General features: G+C 41.1%; 1 protein-coding gene across 1 annotated transcript in view; it reads right to left on the reverse strand.

The window, feature by feature from the left end:
- Positions 1-22,191, reverse strand: part of CACNA2D3 (calcium voltage-gated channel auxiliary subunit alpha2delta 3) — an 824,272-nt gene that overhangs the window by 216,039 nt on the left and 586,042 nt on the right. Inside the window, exon 14 of the mRNA XM_044754812.2 lies at positions 12,818-12,835. Coding sequence (XP_044610747.1) covers positions 12,818-12,835 — 18 coding nt within the window. The remainder of the gene's footprint in view (positions 1-12,817; positions 12,836-22,191) is intronic.

Below are 22,191 nucleotides of genomic sequence, written 5' to 3' on the forward strand. Positions count from 1 at the left end.
CTGAGCTTGGGAAGAGACTGGCTCTAATCCAAGAACAAGGGCCAACTCACTATCTCTCCTCAAATTTCATGTTTCCTCTATACTTTGCTGTTTTTATGATTATATGCTTTTCTTATTGAAATTGATCAACATATTGACTATGCTAGTAGAGTACATCATATAAATGTATAACATAATACACAAATATTTTATAGATGTGGATACAATTTGTGAGTACACAGCTGCATTTCTGCTGTGTCTTCCAACACCTGAGATGAATGCTAACTTGCTCTCCACAAAAAGACACTGTCACCATCTAGTGGCAGTCCAGGTGAATTGCAGGCACAAGGTCCTGGGAGCTGAGCCATTTCCTGAGTATGGGCTTCACCAATAAAAATGTATTTAAATGGTAGCCAATGCCACTTAGTTCCCGGGGCAGTTGAAGCAAAGATAAGCTGTATCAACTGTTAGTTCTGTCAATAATCTTTACCTTGGCAGGAAAGTAATAGTACTAAGAGATGGAAAAACACAGCTGTGTACATTTTTAAATATGAGATGAAATGTTTTGAAAAGAGAATCGCTGGTTCTTTAAGCTGTGCAGGATCTGAGAATGTGACGGGGGAGTGCAAGAAAGGGGAGATTCTTTCACATTCACTTTCTCAAATGTAGCTCGAACATAAGGGAAGCCAGCTTGGCACACTCTCCTCTCTCCATGAGCTTAAGTTTACAAATGACCTGGGAATCCGCAAGGGCCATTCTCTGGGTAGCACATGATGAGGGGCAATGGGAACAGGGTGGGAACAGATGGCACTCGTGTCCTCCAGTTTTCACATTCCATGGCAAGGGAAGAGCTGGATAGCAGAAAGTCATCAGAATAGCACTCTGTACAAATTAGCTGGTGAGAGCACCAGGGAGAACAGCAGGGACACAGATCTTGGAAGAGGGACATGAGCAAACTATGTTGCTGTGTAGAGACCCTCCAGAGAAAAAAATCCCTGGACCTTTGCTCCTATTCCTGGATCAAAGAAGTCCTCTGTACTTACTCCTTTTCAATGCCTGCCTATTCCCCCTTCCCCAAATCTCCCACTCCTTCCACCACCACAGCATCCCTCATCCTCAATCCTGGACCGAGATATCAGAGAAAGAAACCAGTAAGGACCATACTCGATGATCTGGCTTAACTTTTTATACTGGCTATGTGCAGAAAGGGACCTTTTCTCTGGAGACACATCCCTTGGTGGAGAGAGAGACAGTTTTCAGAGGAAGACCACAGGAAAACCTGCTGAAACATGGAAACTAAATCCTACTGGTGCCTGAAAAGGGAGCACGGCGTCAGTATTGTCTGCTTGGCCAATGTTAACATTATCCGACTCCGGCTGTGACGTTTACTCTCCTATTATTCAGATTTCCACAGCTGTTAGTGATAATCCTGAAATCTGCTGGATATTTCAACAGTGGCTAGTTTTAAATGAGAGGTTTTACACACATATGCATATTTAAATATTCATTTACTCAATAATCTAAGAAGCCATTTTGAAATAAGAAGGCAAAGAAAGAACAGCTTATTTCAGTGATGGAAGCAAAACATCCCTAAATCGCCCTTGGTTGTGTGTGTGTATCTTTGATTAAGTGGTTTTTTTATTTGTCTCTTTTCTGTATGATTGAAAAATTGAATAATAAGAACATCTCCATAAAGTCTCATCTACAGAAAATATTTTATAAATAAATCCACCCAATAGCATATGCTTGCAATGAATATTTATGCCTAAAAGTAAATAAATAATCATCCTATTTTTAAAATCTCTTTTTTGCATAAAGATCCTTTAAACAAACCACGGTAACACTTTGATGTGAAAATGCTATCAGAGTAAAGTTTTTATATTCCAGGTTAAACATATTATATTTGATTATCAGTATTTTCAATGTTCTTCATAGCAAGAGATTTAGAAAAAGCAGGCATTATTATTTTTAATTGAAGAGCTTGTTCTTTCAATATAAGTGTTATGAATTGTCTGTCTTTTATGACGCTACTCAGATGCACTGCTTTCCTTTTAAAATCTGGACAAATTAAGAACACCAACCATTGTTTAGACTCTCATTCTGCACTGGCATTTTTCAATACTTTCGCAAGATGCCTGAATCCTGAATAATATGAGACATTAACAAAGTAGCAGTGGAGAATGAGAATAAGAAATAAGAATACATAAATCTTCCAAGTAACATTTCGTCTTGCTTTACATTTAATTGTCTTGGTAAAGTGTAATCACTAGTCCTTGAGAATGCTACATAAATGACATTTTGCTTTTAGTCAAGATATTTTCTCTTCTTACTGAATCATTATTACTTGCATCTGACATTTGGAGACCCTGAATTCTTATGAGATTCACTGTATCTTAAGTTGTCTAAATACATAAGTAAACAGATTTCCCTCTTTGAACTTTAACTGCATCTTGCATGAAATAAATTGTTAAATTTGTTTGTTCTCTCTTTCTCTTTTTAACAACTTGAAGATGACTTTGTGAATGATAATGCTGGATAATGTTGGAACATCTGTATGAGAATCTCAAAATAACGTTCTTCTAATAAAGTTATTATTCAGAAAAATTTTTATGTTGTTTCCTTTTTGCCCAGTGTTTCTAAGACATGTCATTAAGCAAGGAATGTGTTTTATGAGTAAACATCTAACTAGAAGGAAGATGCTGTCTTTGACCAGGGACACATATATAAGTACAGCCATGGGCAAGAAACTATTACAGATTAATGTATCTGAAAGCTGTCTTAGGAAGCTGCTTTGTTTATTAGAGTACACCATAGTTATTTCAAGAATGCCCTAAAATAGTGACACTGAGCATTATCATGGGGCATTGGATTTTGGCCAATATTCATGATGAGCTACGACACGTAACTGACCCCCCCATAGTGGCCAAACATTTATATTTTCACAAATGTGGTTTAGACACCTCCCAAATAGATGCCTGAAAACACAGCCAACTGTCGGAGCTTCGGGGCCCTGGGACAAAACCTTCCCCTTGTTTAAAGACCCCCTGAAACGCTGCTTCCTCCATAAAACCTGCCCTAATGAAGTGGAAATGGGAACCAGATGTTCTCAGACTTCACTACAAAGATAATCATATTTACTCTACAACCTAAGATACCATCTAGGACCAAATTTGTGCAAACTGTTAATACAGCAAAGTCTCTGAACACTGTGGCTGGAAGAAAAGCTAGGAATTCTGTTGAGCCTGTGAACTCCAGGGTCAGAAGCTGGGAGGGAGTCCTCTTTTGGTCCACAGCATTTAGCATAGAACCTGGTACACAAGAAGCACTCAGCAAATGATCCTGGAATAAATTCATTCCAATCCTGTCCTTTTATTTATTTTATAAAAGAGTCTCAGAAAGGAAAAGGAGTCACAGCAAACTGGTACCAGAATTCGGACAGGACTCTGGGGTGAGCACTCTCTCTTTTGTGTTGCGTGGCCTCTACTTGCTTGTGGCTCCTTCACTTAGTATCTTTGTGTATTGTGCATGCACTAGAGTGGTGAGACTTAGACTGTAAGGAGGTTCTGAGAAGCTGATGCCTAGGTGCTGCTGCTGCTGACAGAGGCAAAAGGTTCATGATGTTCAGCTGATGTCACAGAGGACACACAGGAAAAGAACTTTTCCTTTGTTTTTTTAGCAGCTTAGGTGAACACCACTATGACTTCCTTGGAAAGCAGCACAGAGGAGAAGCGAGCTACAGAAGCAAACAGACCTGAATTAACATCCCAGAGCTGGTTACTCAAACTTGTTGAGTCATTTTTATTTATCCATCCTTCCACTCATCCATCCTTCCTTCTGTCATCCATCCATCCATCCATCTACCTTTCTGTATCTATTTCCAAACACGTCTTGCTATTACCAAACGTTACCTTTAATGTTTTACATATGTACAGCCTTAAATTTAACCTTGACACAGACTTTGCACAGTGTCCATGCCCATCTTACAGGTGAATAAATTGAAGATGAAAAGGAAAAGTACCCTGCTCCAGGTCAGAGAAGGCAACGGGTGGGCACCGAGCGTTGGCCCATCTGATGCGGGAGCCCCTGTCCTAATCACTCTGCCCTCAGCCTCCTGTTTTTGGGGTACCAAGACAAATGTCAAGTTTTGTCTTAAGGAGGTTGGAGTGGGGTGAAAGGGGCAACCAAGCAAATCATCCCTAAAATAAGAATACCCTCAGAGTTCTTGGGAGGATCAAGTGGAACCACACATGTGAAGTAGCTCATAGAGAACCTGGCACATCGACCAGTGCGGTTGGTCTCAGAAGGACCATTCTATGCTAGGGAGAGAAGTTCACAAGCTTCTTTGAAATCCACCCACTGCTCTACCAAATTTGAACTTCATCCATCTCTATATTCAAATTATATAAACAAAATAGAAAAATATTTGTCCTTTATGCTATGGTAGAACATCATGGCTTTAGTAGTTAAACAATATGCTTTAGAAAGCAGTTGGGAGTGGTGGTAAGTATAATTGTAAATATGAAAGAAGGTCAAGAAGGACGCACATTGGGAAGGAAATTGTTGGGGGGAAGGAGGTCAGGGAAGAAGGGACAGATGCTTCAGAAGCACCCAGCCTCCAAATCATCTAATGTGTCCCAGGCCTGGGCAATCATGGATGGGTCCAATCCAAGCACACAGGGCTCATGATTCAGCAAGTGGTTCAATTCCGTGAGTCATTTCTGGAAAAAGAAAATCCATACCATGGCATTAGTTCTTTGCCTGACATTTTTCTATCTCATGAAACTAGGTTGGGTTTTGCAAAATCCTTCCAGCTAATTTGAACGGATAAACATCTAACTTTCTGTTTTGTGAACTTAGTAGTGTTGCTGTGCATGATTGCACAACTGCTCCAGTTTACCCCAGAGGGTCATTTCAGTTGAATCCTTTGGCATGAGATGTCTGGAAGCTCCCACAGAGCCATCCCTGCAGTTTGCATCAAACTGAGCTACATTTGTGTTTGCAGTGAATATATATCCATTAATTGGGGGTCTGACTAGTGAATAACATGACTGGAAAAAGGATCAGGCAGCTAAACTATGACCAGACCAACAAATATGTGACTCAGTTTAGTAAGAAAAACTGAAAAGGGAGTTGCTTCATTAAGATGACCAATTTTCCAATTTTAACGTGCAGAAACAATACAAGTAGACAAATTCCGTCAAGGAAAATAAGGATGGTTTATACAAAAAAGTACGCCCAAAAAAAGCAAAGAAAGGAAAGGCTATGCCTATGAGTGTGTAGTACATGTGTATGTTTTCTCTTGAGCAATTCATGGCATTTATTTACCTACTACGTCTGCCGCATAGGAAATCCCCTCCCGTGAGGACCTATAAAGTCAGATTATGACCACTGCCAGTGATCTGATATTGACTTGTTATAGATTTGACACAGATTCAGTTTTCACATTAGTCATTGAATTGTACTGATTTTGATCAGCCCTGTGTTGGAACGGTGCTCTTCATTGTGTGTTCTCTCTCTCTTCCTCTCGTCTGGACTAATGGAAACATGTAACGTAATCAGGAAAAAATGTATTTCTGACTCAAGTCCACACATTCTGGCTTGCGTAATTTTTAAGTACATCAAGGTATTCTATACAAGTGTCCTTTAAATAATACTCTCTTCTAGGGGCTTGACCTAAAGTGTAGATTCATATACGAGTTTTCCAGGAAACATATCTAGTGAGTCAAATGATGGATACAGGTCTTCTCAACCTATCAGTAAACACAGAGGAGACCCCAAACTGGCCATCCAACTCTTTGAGTTCAAGATCACCTTTGGGTCAATAAGAATGACCTAGAGAATTGCATGTAGAAGCGAGGAATTCAGAACATCGGGAGTCCTGCGATATCCTCTTCAAGACCGCTCCCAGGTTTGACATGGGTTATGCTGACATTAATGCCATGATATCCTAATTCATTGGGTTTTGTGAAATAACTTTTCTCAACTCTCTGCCTTCATTTCTATACAGAAGGAAGAGGGGTGTCTATATTTCTTTGGGGATGTAAGAACAATTCTAACGAAAACGATTTTTAAAATTCCATTGTTTCTTTGACTTTCACAAGGCAGTTTCATTTTAGCAGTGTTACGAGTAGCGTTTGTATTGTCTTAACACCTCGAGGGAGTCATATTTTACAGTTGTGCTTGATTTAAATAAATAGTAGGAAACATTCACATATTTTAAATAAATGAAGATTTTTGAAAGAAGACTTTGAATTCCTAAGACACTAAAAATTAAGTCTGGGACTAGAAAAGCATTGAGAGGGATTTTTAAATCAATTATTGGTTTTTGGCTTTACATATATCTAGTCCCCCTTTTTTTTTTAAGAACACCAGATTTCATCAGTGTTTCAAAACCACTTCTGCTTTATTTGTGTCAAATTTGTCTCTAATAAACAAGGCATAATGCTCCTAGCATGATCAGTCATATTACTGCTCCTGCCACAACCAACGCTACCTGTAGGTGAGCACTGCGTGTGGATGGCCCTGGCAAGCGCTGCTCATGTCTTTCTCGGGAGAGTCCTGATGTTTTCACCCATTATGGAAATGAGAAAGCCAGGGCCCAGGGTGATGGTTACCAGGGAGAGCTGGCAGGGCTGGGCCTCAAGTCCACCTCCAGCCAACCCTGAGGCTGGTCGTAGTACAGGGCTCTCTGCCTCTGCCAGGGCTGTGGGTGAGCTCCATTCTGTCCTGTGAGCACACCACGCAGGGCGAGACTGTGCAGTAACAGCACTCTCCAAAGAACCACTTGGACAAATGCCATTGTCACCAGCTCCATTTTCCCATTTTTAAGCCAAGGTAGCACTTCCTTCCAGCCAGCCCTCCACTGAGGTGTGAGCAGGACAGACAACACCTCCAAATGAGGTGACCCTCAGAGTTTAACCACACACCTACCATTGCCATGCACTTCCCAGACTCAGACCACTGCTGCTCTAAGCATGTGACATGGATTGGGCCTTGACTAAAGATCAAAAGTGACCTCTCTTTTTAGTAGGAAGTAAAGATTTTTGATAAACAAAGGTACTTTTCAGATTTGTCGCATGTAAGACGACCCATCATTTAGAAACTGTCATCCTTCTAGTTAGAGCTGTCTGTACCAAGAATCAGTGTAATTGTACAGGTGCCTTCACAGCTGAGGTTCGACTCCCACTTTGTCATCTGTTTGTTTCTGGGGAGAGTTGGGCTCAGCAGACAGTTGTTAGGTTGTCTTGTTGGTCTCTTCCATTTAACATATTTATGAGCAATACATTAATTCATTATTATCATAAATATAATTAACTACTTATAAAGATAATATATGCTCATTGTATAGGATTTGAAAAGTACAGAAGTGTATTAAGAATAAAACAAAATAAATGCTTGTTCTCCTCCTATCATTAGGGAATATCCACTATTAAACATGTCTATCCATTTCTTTCCAATATGGTTTATTTGTATGTTTACACACGCACAAACAACAGGAGCATAATGTACATAAAATGTTATATTCTAATTTTAAAACTAATTTATTTTCTTATATTAGTAAATCTTCTTTTGACTCATAATTTTGTAACAGCTTCCTAATATTCTGTCTTTGTGACTTTGGTAACTTTTGCCACCACTTTCCTATTACTGAGTATTTCGGCTCTTCTTTTCCTCATTGTAAATAAAATTGCAAGTCACTGACCATTTTAGGCTAAAGTCTCCAAAAGAGGATTATTAGGTCAAAGCACGCAAGCGTGAAAGTTCCTGATATGTTCTCACAATGTTTCTTAGAGGCTTTTACCAATTTTCACACTTAACAGTATAAAAGCTAAACATGAAGATAAAAACAAAAGCCTTTTATTTTTTCATAATGAAATTGAATCTTTGTTCTTACCTTTTTTCCTTATTATAAAATAGTATACAAATTCTACAAAAGTTCAAATAAATACGAAAATGAGGCAAAACCCGAATATTTTTTCCATATACACAAGTAGACACACATTATGAGGCTGTTTAAAAATAACAAATTATTTCCTTTAAATGAGAAATGTGAATAGCCTCCTGCTTTCAAATGGAGCTCCATGGTCCCCCCATGGCCCACCTGGGGCTTCAGCTGGAGCTCCTGTGTGCTGCTCTGCTGGCCATCCAGTCATCAGGAAGCCATGTCCTTTGAATCTGAGGGTCGAATTCAATTATTTATGGTTTCAACCAAAGAGTTGGACAGGGCCATGGGAAAGGGATTGGTCAAGACCCACATGGGTATGAAACTTGCAAAGTCCACCTCCTTCCTCAGCAGCAAGGCAGCTCATCTGGACTGGCACAGATACATTCATACAGAACTACAGCGGAGAACAAAATATTTGGTTCTGCGTTCATCATTATGGTTGAGCAATATGCTGTAACTACTTCCACAGAGTCCACCACACTGACCATGGGAGAGCTGAAGTGACTAGACTTGCTCTGGTTTCTATTTCCCTTGCCTTATTCACAAAATAGATCTACTAATTTAAGTTGTAGCCCATTGTGCTGCTATCATCTTTCAGACTCAGGATAGTGAATCTTAGGAGCCCCAGCTTGGGAATGCATATAAAAGATGCCTGTATATGTTCCTATAAGACAGTAAATGATAAGGAGGAAAACAGGGTTATCAAAACAAGATATAATAATTTACACACAAAGCAAGTAAAGGTAAAAGCAAATGAGTCATAAAGCAGAACCAAATGTAAATAGTTATCACCTCTCAGTTTTGCACTTCATTTGCAACAATTTAGCTGGTTATATAACTGTAATGAAACACTAAAATCACTAGACCTACAGTTCTATAAAAACAGCAGCTTTGCAAACTTTCAATTTTCTATTTTCAATGACAGTTAATTCAACATTTCAAAGTATAAAAGTTAAATGAGGCAAAGAATGATAAATGATGCCCCACAATTGCCGAAATCTGATTACACCAAGATAAGAGTAGGCCAAATTCTACTCGCACAAATTTGTACCTAAAGAACAAGACAAATGAAAGAAAGCAAAGAAGGAAGGAAAAAAAGCAAAAGCAAAAGAGAAAGAAAAACTTTACATAAATGAATGCTTCCATTTATTCCTCCTAAATATAATATAAACAAGGAAACAAAGAAAATGCAAATGGCCTCAGGATCCCATTTACACTGGGGGGGTGGGGTGGAAATTAATAAAACAGTTCCATCCTGAAAGAAAACCCCAAAATCAACCTCCATTTAAGAAGCTAATTTATGCACTCCTGAGTCCTCATATAAGTTAAGCAGCACAGAATATCACAGCAGGCATAGAACAACAGATCTTGAACCCTGCTGTGCTTGTTCAAGGAGGCAAGTTAAGCTATTCCTAACAGGAAACAAAACACGTGGTCAGGCTATTAAACAGGGATCGTTTTGCCATCCTGTGTAGCCCTGAATGCATCAACTGCTGTTCCAAACAGGATTAGAGATGTGGTTTCCTTTAACTATGGTTTTGAGAAAAATGCTTAGCCTGCTTAGAATTCTCAGGCTGATATTAACCAACATACTGCCAGGCAAGACATGGAGCATCTTTGAAACCTTCAAGAAAGTGTCTTTGACAAACTCCAAAGTTGTATGAAGGCAGCACAAAACGAAGGGAAGGGGCTACCAGTGCGTGGAAAAGTTAACCCCTGCAGACTGCCAAATTTGGAATTCCCCAAAGAGTATTTTTGCCTTTAAATATTCAAGGCTCCACTCTACAGTGATTAAATTAATCACACAGTGAACAACTGATGTTTATTTAGTTCCTATAGACAGAACCTACTTGAATGAATATGCAGCTTGAAAAATGGACCATTTTTGCCATGTATGACCAATAAAGATACATTTGCAAATGGAAAATTCTGCTACTAAAGTGGAATCTCCCAGATATTTTTGTAGAAGTCAAGAAGTAACATGTAAGGGAAAAAAAGGCAAACCTTTCTTACATATGGACTTCTCTTCACTGTTGGATTCAAGGATAATCAATCCACTGGAGAAACTGGTTCCATTTCCACCAGAAACAACAGATTTGTGATGGCTTGAAGGCATCAGGTCTGTATTGCTACATGGTTTTTAATCAAGACTTCAGGATTCCGCATATGTATTTGGTGAAAATACTTAACATTGATCAGGTGTATCACCAGTTAGTACCACCCCAATGTTATATCAAAGGTTGAAACCTATAGAGTCTAGAAATTGTCTCAAAGGTGCTTAAGAATCACAGAAAAACAAAACCAAACAATTTGCTTTTGCAAGCCATTGTTCTAGAATAGAGTCAAAGGGGCTAGAAGAGAAGTTTTGGAAGACCCTCAAAATATTAGAATCATGAAAACCATAACTTACAGAAAACAATCATTAATGACTGCTACACATAAGAGGGACACCCAAATGGAACATTTTTAGTTGTAGATTAGGCAAGAGATTAAAATAAGCATGTTTACAGAGACATAACTATTTAAAATATTTATAGAGAAAACAGTTGCAGATGATACAAAGAGAGATTCCAACAAAAACACAGCACAAATGCAGACACCATATGGTCCAATGTATGCACTCATGACCTCATGTGAAAAGCAGGCCAAAGACGTAACAGCTGGAGATGCCTCCCTTTTACCTCCAGAACAACAAACTCTTGGGTTTGGAAGGGGCTCATTATAATCATGTCCACGGGTGGATGAAATCTATGGGCAACGTCAAAGGCTTTTGGAGGAAATCTCTCAAAACACTTGTCCCTGGAAGCCTTTGCTTTGTTGGAGTTTCAAGCCCAATCTGCATTTCTTTCTGACTCTGTGTAAACGGTACAGTCAGGTAATGCACAGAGTTTCTAATGAAATACAAGGAGCACCACATACCTTCTGGGGTCTTTTGCCATCTCCTGATTATTCATTAGGCTTGAGTCAGAACCACAAAACACTGCAGACGTCCCAGACCACCACATTGCATATGACTGTTCTCCTGATCTGCTCTAGAGCATCAGGGGCCAAGACAAGCAATGCCTCCCTCAGCAGGATGTCTTCAATCCATAGTGCCTCTCCTCCACTGCCCTCACCTTCCAGCCCAGATACCTGAGGTTTATATTTAAACTCCTTCACTCAAGAGCTGACTTGCCCAAAAACGACCACAAAGAGTCCTGATACCATTTCACACAGGGCTCTTAATAATTTTTAAGGTAAGCACCTTTCTCTGTTTTAATAGAAAGAAGATAATTTGCAGCCATGGTGAAGAACAGAAGGCAGAGCTATTCCTTCTTATATAGGACTGCAGAGCAAGTCCCTTGGGTGGTCCTACATCTTTTGGAGAGAGGGAAAACCATTGGGGCATTTTCCTCAGTTCTGAACTTTCTATGCCCAAAATAACACGCTTCACTCTGCATGTGATGTGAGTGAGTCAATATATGATGACAGAAGGAAAGAGTGTGAGGAGCTGAGTGCTATCAAAGAATCAGATGTCCCAGCACATTTGTTCTTATCATATTCTGTGTTGGTTTGTTTTAAAATTCCACGGCTGATGGCACCTCAAATTCATGAGGAATCTTCCACAACAGAAGGCTTTTGTACATGGATCAGTGGAAATTTGATGAATAAATGCCAGTATGTTGAGGGTGGTCCATTTTTAGGCACTGAATTTTTAGGCGCTCTTTACAAAGAAATTTCAAATGTGGGCAATTAAGAAAGCACGACCTATCAAAGATGCCAAGCTTTCTAGATAATCTGGAGTTCTGACCATATATTTACCCTGGAAGCTGTTGTTCCAAATACTTAGTGAAGTGTTCAGTCCTTTTGTGATGGCACTGAAGTGTAATCAAACATTACCACAAGCCAAGTCACACTCTAGTATGTCTCGCCTTGTATAAATATCTCAAATATATTTGAGTAATTGTGTAATAATTTCTAGGCCTCTGGTTGTCCATATGGTCTGAACAGACTGTCTTTTGTAGAGCAGTTGTGCTCTCTCTCTCAACGAGAAGGAATCAAATCATCCCTGCTCCAAACTGGAGAGTTTGGGAGGTACTGCTTAGATTTCGGGGTGGTGCCCTACTTCAATTCTTGAAACAAAACCAACCCACATCTGGCCCCCAGAAATCTCTGTGTCTTCTGGAAATCTTGCTTGTGTTTATAAAATATACAAGAGCAATGCAGCAGGCACCAGGTAACATGTTTTCTGCCACAACTATCCTTAGGATAAAATGACATGCCATGGGGATGACACAGCAAAGCCAGAGTGCAACCACATGGAATCTTTCCGGACAGAGAACATTCTAGATGGTGGATCATCTCAGACAGACAATGAAGACCAGTGAAAAGGTCTGGCCATTGGCAAGAACTCTGCTCTAATGCTCTCCAGGTGGTATGGGCTATGAGACAAGCAAAGGAGCTGTTGATTTTGCAATTAATGAAACCCAAGGGGAGTTGTCAGAGACTTGGCTTAAGAGCCCAGAATCTAAACTTGGTCACTGGGCCTTACAAATTATTCACATTATCTGTCTCCCTAGGAAAGTATCTCAGGGAAGACTTAGAATGCTATGTTTCAAGGATCTGCCAAATTTACTCTTGACTTATTATTTGAAAATTCTTAGCAAAATGGTTGGGCACAGTTGCCCCCAAACCAGTGGCCACAATAGGGTTAATTGGTGAGACTAACTTGACAGGGAGACAGTGGACACCTGAGTCTGTTGGCCGTTCTGCTCCTGCCCAACTTCAGGCTTCTGAAGTTGTTAGAGGAAAGCCATTTCACTGGTAGTGAACAGAGAGAAATGTGGAGATAATGGAGACATGCACGACTTGTGAGTTCTGGGGATGACTGGGATGTGATGGAAAAGAGTTTACCTTTTGTGCCTGAGGGAGCTGAAAAATAAGGGGAAAAAAAAAGAAAAGACAAGAAAAAAGCAATCATTATATAAGAAGTTAAGATTAACTGTAAAACTTCATTTAACTACCATTGGCAAACGGAAAGATCAAAACTGGGAGACAAAGAGGGAAATAAAACTAAAGCCAACCCATTTCCCAAAATAAAGCTACAGTGCTGATTATTCTAACTGCTCTCTAAATCTGTGGTATCAACAGATAATCTGTGAGTACGTGTTTTGGGAATCACCATGCCCAGGCAGTCTGGTAACTTCTGCAAAGCTGGACCTGAAGTTCTTCTGTCCAGTGGCCCAAAACACATGCTTCCAAGACTCAGTTTCTTCTTCCTTGTACACCAATCTTTCCCCACTGGAAAAGAACTGTCCAGAGATATTTGCGGTTGTGAAAACTGGGAGAGGGGAGGGAACGAGAGCTATTAGCCTCTAGAGGGTAGAGACCAGTGATGCTGCTAAACATCTTACAGTGCATAGGACGGCCCCACAACAAAGAATTATCCGGCCCATACGTCAATTGTGCCAAAGTTAAGAAATCCTGCTGTACATAAAGGGAAGAGCATTAGAAGAATGTTTTGTTTTTAAAGTCAATTTTCCTTGCTTTGTAGCGCATTAACTGTTACCTTTATTGGTGGTTAAGGAAGCATGCACAAGGATTTGTGCATCTGAAGTAAAGCTGATACTCTAAGAACAATGAAAGGCAGTCAATCCATAAAATAAGACATAATAGCTTTCCCAATGGCACAGGCAAGGAACTGAAATTATAGGTATGTGGAAAAAGATGAACATTTATGAGACTTTTTTTTCTCTCCATGGAGACTATTAGGCTGTGGTGTAATGCCACAATATTTGTGATCGCTGTTACAGCATGCAGTGTTTTGAAAAGCATTTTTCTAATCTGGAATGGAATTAATATTATCCACGTATTAAAAACCAAATCTAGGAATGACATCATTTTCAAGACTTAACTTCTTGTATAGAGACTAACATTTATTGAGTGTGAACTTGTCACTAGGCACTGTGTTAAGACCTTTATTTGCATTATCCCACTAAATCACAGCAACCCAATACTAGGTACCCTCATTATCCTCATTTTACAGATGAAAAATAGATGGGACTTAGAGGTTAAGTAATTATACAATGTCCAATAGATAATAAATTGCAGGGCTGGGTTGCCTGACTTTAGAATGCACAAATTCAACCCAACTCACACATTAATAAAGGCCGCAAAACCCTTGGGAATTGTGACTTGCAGGCTTTCTCTCTGTCTCTCTAGAGTTTATAACATCAAAAGTGCTTGAAGATGCAAGACAACTAAGCCAGACATCCCAGGACCCCATTTGAATCGTCTGCCTTCCCACTCTTTTTATCCTGGGAAGAATGCTCTCTCTTCACATGTACCAAGACCTTGAATTCATCCTAAGTCTCTGCGCCTGTGAATGGAGCCCAGCAAAGGGTAGAAGGGATAAACCCAAACCAATAAGATGTCTTGGATCTCAGAGACTTCTCCAGAATGGTCTGGAAAATGTCCATGAAAAGCAGACCCCAACCTCTCTAACACTTAATTTTCAAGCAGTTTTATCCCAAAAGGTCTCTTAATTTAAGAAGACAGCAATACAAGTATGTTTTCCTGATTCTTTCCTCCTAGTATGGCTGCCACTCTTCAAAAAGGAAGCTCGTAAGTTCCTCCGGGCTTTTCAAGAGTTCAGAAAAAATGTTATCAGCAGGTGAGAAATTGAGCCTCCAATGAGGAATCGCTTAAAGAAAAGTCTCTGAAATATTAAACGTCTTTTCACACAAAGGAAAAGAAACCTTGGAGACACCAACATGAAGGGAATGATAAATGTATGTTTCCTTAGGAAAGCATTTGTGTTGAATCACAGCTTATGTCATAGTAAATGCACAGGGGGCCCTGAGAATTACAAATGTTTGATGAACTGTAAAATAAATACCAAAGTTAAGTCCTGCACAAACTGCTGGATCTGACAGGCCTCTTACAAGGGAGAGATGCCCTTTCTCTCTCTCTTTTTGGAAGCTTTATCTTGGTAGAGCAGGAAACACCTCTTTTTGACTCACCCATTGAAGCACATGAGAAGAAATCCCGGGAAGGAAAATGAGAGACTAGGCCTTTGTGGTGATGTCCTCAGCTTAAGACTGCCCTCAAACTCCCCACAAAACATAGATTTTCCTCAAGAAATAACTCGTGAGAACAAAGAGCGACTTTTCCTATCGGAGCTTTTAAATAACATAAATTACAGCTTGCGATGCCCTAAACAGGTTGGACCTCTACGAAGGAGCCTCAGAATAGAACATAACAAATTTAGATGGGATCGTCGGCAGCCACAGACGCTACTGCTTGGGAGCCGGCCCTCTGGAAGACGCGTCACTCACCCAACATTCACAAATGGTGCACAGAGCCCTGAGCTGGGAATCAGACCAGCCAGACATTGGGTCCACCTCGGCCTCTGGCTAGAGTCTTGAGGCACTGTCTTCCAGCCGTTGGTCAGGGAGTTTGTCTGTAAGAAGGGATGGTGGCGGGAGGCCTAGGGAATGGGCCAGATCTTGGATGGTCAGTAGGTTTTGCCTCAAGAGCCAAGTCTGACTGATTAGTAACAGCTGTCTGGAGGGCTGTGTTGAGAAGGATTCTGAAGTTATGTCTGAGTTTTATTGGAAAGAATGCTATAAATAATTAGCAATGTCTTCTGTGGGCTAAAAAATAAGAAATGGCAAAACATATACCTGGACACAATGATCTCTAAAGGTCTTAAGTGCACCTTTTCTTTGGAGTTCTGAGCACATCTATAATTTCTATTATTTATTTATTTAATGTCTCTCCTCTTCTAGGTCATAAGCTCCATGCCGGCATGAGGGTCTCTGCCCTGTCTGTAGGTCTCTATGAAGTTCTCTAAGTTGTGCCTGTGACTGGTGCTCACCTTGTTCAAGAAGGCACCTTATGACTAGGCTATACCTAGGGTGGGTTCCAGGCAAAGATGACTGGGGTAATTGCCTTGAATCTACAGAGTTCCTCTCCACACACACCATGTTATACCCCAAGCTGATGGCTTTCCAGAGAAAAATAAATATCTCTGCCAGAAGGATAGATAGGAAACTCTTTGATCCCCATCTACCTGGTACAGACTTCTGCATATGTGCAGACCATCTTCCTGACCCATGAACATGCAGAAAATCAGCCTGGGAACTTCCCATAGTCACCCCGCCTGAGGTGAGGCAACTTCTTGTCTGCAAAGACCTTTTCCTCTTTGATGCCACATGTAGGCATTGTCAACCAGGCTCCATCTCTCTGGGTCTGACTCCCCACTTACTACATAAGGGCCTGCATGGGCAGCTTCAGCTTCCTTCCAGGCCAAACGCCCCAGGATGGTTCTATATCCAACTGTATACATCCTCCAGTCACTTTTTAAAAGGAAGGGTAAAGAAAGAAGTCTTGGTATGCTGTAGGCTTGCACAGTCCTAGAGAAAGGCTGGGTGAAGGATGCATTTGTCTGAGAATTCACATTTGAACATGGAAAGATTGAGAATGTTTCACTCAAGAGAGAATGAAGGAGAGGAAAGTGAGAGAGATGAAGGCGACAGTAACAATAGAAACAGCCACTCCTGAGTGAACACTCTCAATGGATCAGGTAGTTGGCTAAGTGTTTTACCATCATGAGCAATGCTGGTCCTCACAGCGGACCTCTGGGTTAGAAATGAGCATCAGCCTCAGTTTATAGACAAGGACACAGACAAGATTTAGAATGGCTAAGCACCTTGCCAAGGTCAGCCAGCCAGGAAACCCTTAACCTGAGGGTCAAAGTCAAGTGTCCCTTCAGCCTCCACCTCTGTTTAATCATCAGGCTTAAGGTGCTGCTTCTCGTGCAGACCTAGGGTATGATCACCAACCCGAGCTCCTGAAGGAGGTGGGGACCTCTCAGGCCACTCCATCTGGGCATCTCCCAAATGAAAAACGGGGAATGAGAAATCCTGGCACCAGCCCTAATAGGAGAGTCTGGATGGAGGAAGAAAATTCAGCCTACCCCGTTTCTCAGCGTGTGGTGTGCAATGTACGGTGCAGCGTAAATAGTTGCCATGCCCTCTCCTGTCATAGACATTTACTTGTTCTTCCCTCATTCTGGAACTTTCCCTCACACCTCTCCTGCCTTTCCTAGTAAACATCTACTTCTCTAGTCAGTTGTTACTGACTAGTTCTCAAAGAACACATGCCCTCATAATACCACATATCTCCTATTCATGGCATAGCTACTGTTAGTTGTAGTAACTGCCATTCTGCCCTTCTTTTTAGTAACCAGGCTCAACCAAATGACCCTATTAGAGCTAGGTGTGGCTAAGTGATTCAGTTGTGGTCAATGAGATATCCATGGATGTGGCTTTTCCACATAATGTTCCTAAAAGGACTCCCTCCATCTGGCTTCCAGGAAGGTAGATGTGATGGCTTAAGCTCTAGCAGTCATTCTGGACTATGAGGTTATCTTGAGGATAGAAACCACACATTAGGATGTTGAGGACAGCAGTACTGATAGGCAATTATAATAGTTATGACAAGTTATCCAATCTAAAGGCTTTACTTATCTTACTGAAAATTCGCAGCAAATTTATTAGGCAAATTCTATTATTACCCCAATTTTGCAGATGAAGAAACTATAAGGTCACACAGTAAGAGCAACAAAGACTAGGATTTGAGAAGGGAGGCCAGTAGAAAGTTATTGAATAACCTAGATGAGAGACGATGAAGAATTGGATGAGGGTGCTGGTGGTGGAGGTGGAAGGCAGTGGTCTGACTCTAGACTGATTTTAGAGTGGAGCTCATGGACTGGATGATAAATTGAGGGAAGGAGCAACATCAAGGGTACATACAAGGTGTTTGGCCCAGCAAAATGCAGAAATGGCAGAGCCATTCACTGAGAAGAGGAAGACTATGGGAAAAGCATACGTGAGGAAAAATATTTGGAGTTGTTTTGTCTAAAATAGAGAATTTTAGGACGTCTCCTAGACTTGCAGGCAGAGGTATAGGGTAGACAGCTTGGACACTGTCAGTATGCAGACAGGGTCATGTAGGGAGTGAGTTAAGGTAGAAGAGAACCTGCATTGAGGGGGCTGAATCATGGCGCATTCCACCAGTTAGAGGCCTGCATGATGAGGTGGGGCCGGGGAAAGAGCTGTGTGGAGAAGGAGATCCGAGCGCGCTCTGAGTCTCTGATGCTAAATAAAGGTGTTTCAAAAAGAGACAGTTCCTACGCTGAGGGGAAGGGTGGGATTTTGTTTTAACTCTCCTCCTTCACTCCTTTTCTATCTCAAAGTTGCACGCAGAGCCATGCAGGCCACGGAGGGCACATCCATCACCCTCGCTCAACAAAGTTCCGGAGTCGAGCGGATTCTTTTTCAAAAATAAAACCCCAATTAAAGATCTATTGATCAAAACAACACATTTCACTATGAAATATGTAAAGACCAAATGGGAAACAAAGTGTTTTCCTGCCAACTGTGTAAAACAAAAAAAACCTGGCCTACATATGTTTATTCCATTTGTAAAACTGGCCCTTTGCCTCAGGCCTTATGAATGAGTGATAAATCCCTGCTTGCTGTGAAGGTTCCTCGTGTTCATTTTTTTTCCTGTGTGTGTTTGCATTTATAATCTTCGACATTCTTCTTCATTAAGCAACATGGATAAAGATCCCTACTCCTCTATATATCAGAGGAAGTTCTGTTAATTGGCTCAAACTCCAAAACCTGTGCCAAGGAGGGGCTAGTCTCTGATGAGCTAAGATTCGGCAGCGTAGGTTCTGTCCTACATCCATCCAGCTCTGCCACTCCATGCCAAGCCACCACTGTTGCTCATCCATCTCCTCACTTTCACTCCTCCCCGGCTCCTTTCTCTACACTGCATCCATAACAATCTAAGAGTACAAGCCTGTACTTTGACAAGCCTGTTGTCCAAGCCTCGCTCGCCTCAAAACCTTTGTGTGGCTATTTTCTCTGATTGGCTGATGCTCTGTCCCCTACCCATGTCAAGTCCCTCGACACACCCCCTCCCCACCCCCACCTCCCTGCCCCCATATTCCTACTTATCTGTCAGATTCCAGCCTTGACTGCACTCGTCTGACAGAGTCCCTATCTCAACCTCAGGTGTCTTTCTATGACACGTCGTTTATTCCTTCTTAGCATGCACATGTTCTGCAATCTTCTTGTTTACTTTTCTGTTACTTCTCCACATCAGAACTCAAGATCCATTCAGGGGCCATATCTACCTTACTCATTGTTTTATCACCAGGGACCAGACCTGTATTCTACCTGGCCCTTGGTAAGGGTTCAGTACATATTTGTTAGAGGGATAGAAGAAGGGAAAGCAGAAAGGAAGGAAGGAATGAAGGAAGGAAGAAAGGATGGAAGGAAGGAGACAGAGGAAGGAAGGAGAGAGAGGAAGTTGGAGTTTGGTAGAGAAGGTTTCCGATTCCACCTCTACCACTCACCAGCTGTGAGGACTTGGGCAACAATATACCATCTCTGAGCTCTGGATTTCTCATCTGTAAGACTGTAGTAATAACACTATTTCATTGGATTAATGTGAGGATTAAATGAGATAAATACACGTTGAGTCCCTAAAGAAGCTGGCCCATAACAGTTGCTGTTTGTATCCCTTGACCTTGTAACCTCTAGAGTTATCAGGGTTGGCCCCAACCTGATGGTGTGTGAGAGGTTATACTAACAACAAACTACTTCGTGGTCCACAGATGAGCCCAGGGACCTTGGACCACAATCCCTCTTGCTGGGCTATCACTTCTTCAGAGCAGGTTATGTGAAGAAGTGATAAGGCCTGAAGAAGGTGCATGAGACAGAGTGTGACTCTTTCAGTGGACATGTGTCTCTTTGCTCTCACCATCAACCCCTTTCTTTTGTAGTGGTCCCCTTGCCCTGCATAAGACTCTACCCTAAGCCCCATAATGGTGATAGTGCCCAGAACTTCGCCAATCAACTCATCACTCTCCCTTGGCCACAGCAATTGGCTCAGGGTGGACACGTGACCTAACCTAGTCTAATCATGACTTTGATAAAGGTATTCAAAAATAATACCCCTTTCTCTCTTTCTCTCCTCCTCCCTGTCCTCTCTCCACTAGAGTCTGAGAGGATGCACTGGGGGGACAGATCATCAAATGAGGCCTGAAAATGAAGCCAGCACCACTGAAAGCAGGGCAGCGAGGTGGATAGAACTCAGTACCAATGGTGTCATTTGAGCCCCACGTCCATCCATGGGACTGAGCTTCTCGTGGCTCCCAGCTTAGTATGAGCCATGGGGCCATCCTGAGTGAACTGAGGTTTGCTCATTATTCCCATAGGCACTTGCAGGTGGCCATCTCTAGGTACACACCATTGCTGCTCATCACTAGATTTTACTTGTACAAATCAAGGGATTCATCAAAATATTTCCATACTGTTGGTTCAGCTTCAAAAATATTCAGGAGTAATTTCCTCAAAAGATTTCCAGTGCTGTGTGTGAAATTTCCTCACAAACACAAAGGGCTTCATATTTCTCCAAAGTCCAGAAGCCATTTTAGCTTTTACGATAATGTTAGATAAATCAGAAGACAAAAGGGCGTCTCTTTGTGTCATTCTCCTTCTCCTTGGAATCTCCTTCTCCCTGGCCTTCACATGAGCATCAGTCTACTTCCTTTACTCCATGTTCCTTCTCTAGCTCCTTAAATGTGGGCACCCTGCTGTTCATCTACAATCCCTATTTGAGGTGACCTCCCCCAGTCTCATGGCTTCAAGTAAGCTCTTCTGGTGGTGATGAAGGAGAAAGGGGAGGAAAGAGGAGGAGCAGTGATAGAGATACCCTGCAGCACGGAGGACAAGAACAAAAACAGACTTGATAAAAGAAAAGAAAGAAAGAAAGAAAAATAAATCATAAATACATAGAAATAAACAAAAAGCAAAAGTAAATAAAACTGACTTTTCTACTTTAAAATTATTCGAGTCCCCATTCCAATTTTCACTTCATATCTTGTAAGTCCTTCAAATCCTGTTGGAAAGACTCGTGCAGAGAATGGTATCTATGCATTCCAGTTTTCCTTGCTCTTATCAACTTGGGTATTATCTTACCTGACAGTATAGAGTTTAATAGTGATTTCTCATCATCTAGTTTAGGGTACAGATGGAACTTCAGCTTCTTTTTCCAACAGTATGTTTAAAAGCAAGAAAAATATGGACAGAAAGACCCTTCTTTGCAACACACATACTTCTAACAATTTAAAAAAAATTTTAAATATTTGTTTTCTCTAAGAAAAAACATCATGTAAGCATGCATGTTCTTTATAGAAAATAAGATATCAAAGATAGGTTAAGAAGACATTTAAAGCCATGTATGATGCTAACATCCACTGTTGACCTCAGTTAACATCATGTAAAATGACTACACAGTATTCAATTATTTGTGTGTATAATACATTACTTAGGGGCCGGCTCCGTGGCCGAGTGGTTAAGTTCGCGCTCTCCACTGCATCGGCCCAGGGTTCCGATCCTGGGTGCGGACATGGCACCACTCATCAGGCCACGTTGAGGCGGCGTCCCACATCCCACAACTAGAAGCTGCAACTAAGGTATACAACTATGTACTGGGGGGGTTTGGGAAATAAAGCAGGAAAAAAAAAAAAAAAAAAGATTGGCAACAGTTGTTAGCCCAGGTGCCAATCTTACAAAAAAAAAAAAAAATACATTACTTATTGAATTTCTTATTATTAGCTATCCAGGCTGTATTCACCTTGTCACTAACATGAATGAAACTGTAATAAACATCCTTGTAGTGAAATTGTTGCACACATTCTCAACTTTTCAAGAACTTCAATTATTGGTCAAGGGGCATTGCATATTTCAGTCCAAATACTTTCAAGGAAAGTTGGCCTAATTTACACTTTGACCAGGATTCTCTTTTTCCAATGCTCATTTCACCACCCCTAAGCCAACACGATGTATTATCATCTTTAAAAATCTTCCAGTAATTTTAAATACAGACTATATGGGTGAGCCTTTTCTGTGGTCCACGTGAGTTAAAGACAGAGAGAATATTAAACTTCAAAATTCCTGAATAGCCAAAGGCTGTTTCGGGTCTCCAGAGAACAATGCACTGCCCACTGCAGACCAGCTCCCCCAGGTGATTTAGTAGAAAAGAAGTGGACTGATAACTAAAGGTCAGATTTTTCAAACTTAACTTTGGATGAAAAAATCTGGTTTTTGTTGCAGCAGTAGAGCCCTGCCTAGATGAAAGGCAAACCTGCATAAATTATTCACTTGATGGCAGACATTTTTTGGGACACTAGAAAATGCGGATTATTA

This window comes from Equus asinus, chromosome 21 (assembly GCF_041296235.1).
Source record: "Equus asinus isolate D_3611 breed Donkey chromosome 21, EquAss-T2T_v2, whole genome shotgun sequence".
NCBI classification, from domain to species: domain Eukaryota; kingdom Metazoa; phylum Chordata; class Mammalia; order Perissodactyla; family Equidae; genus Equus; species Equus asinus.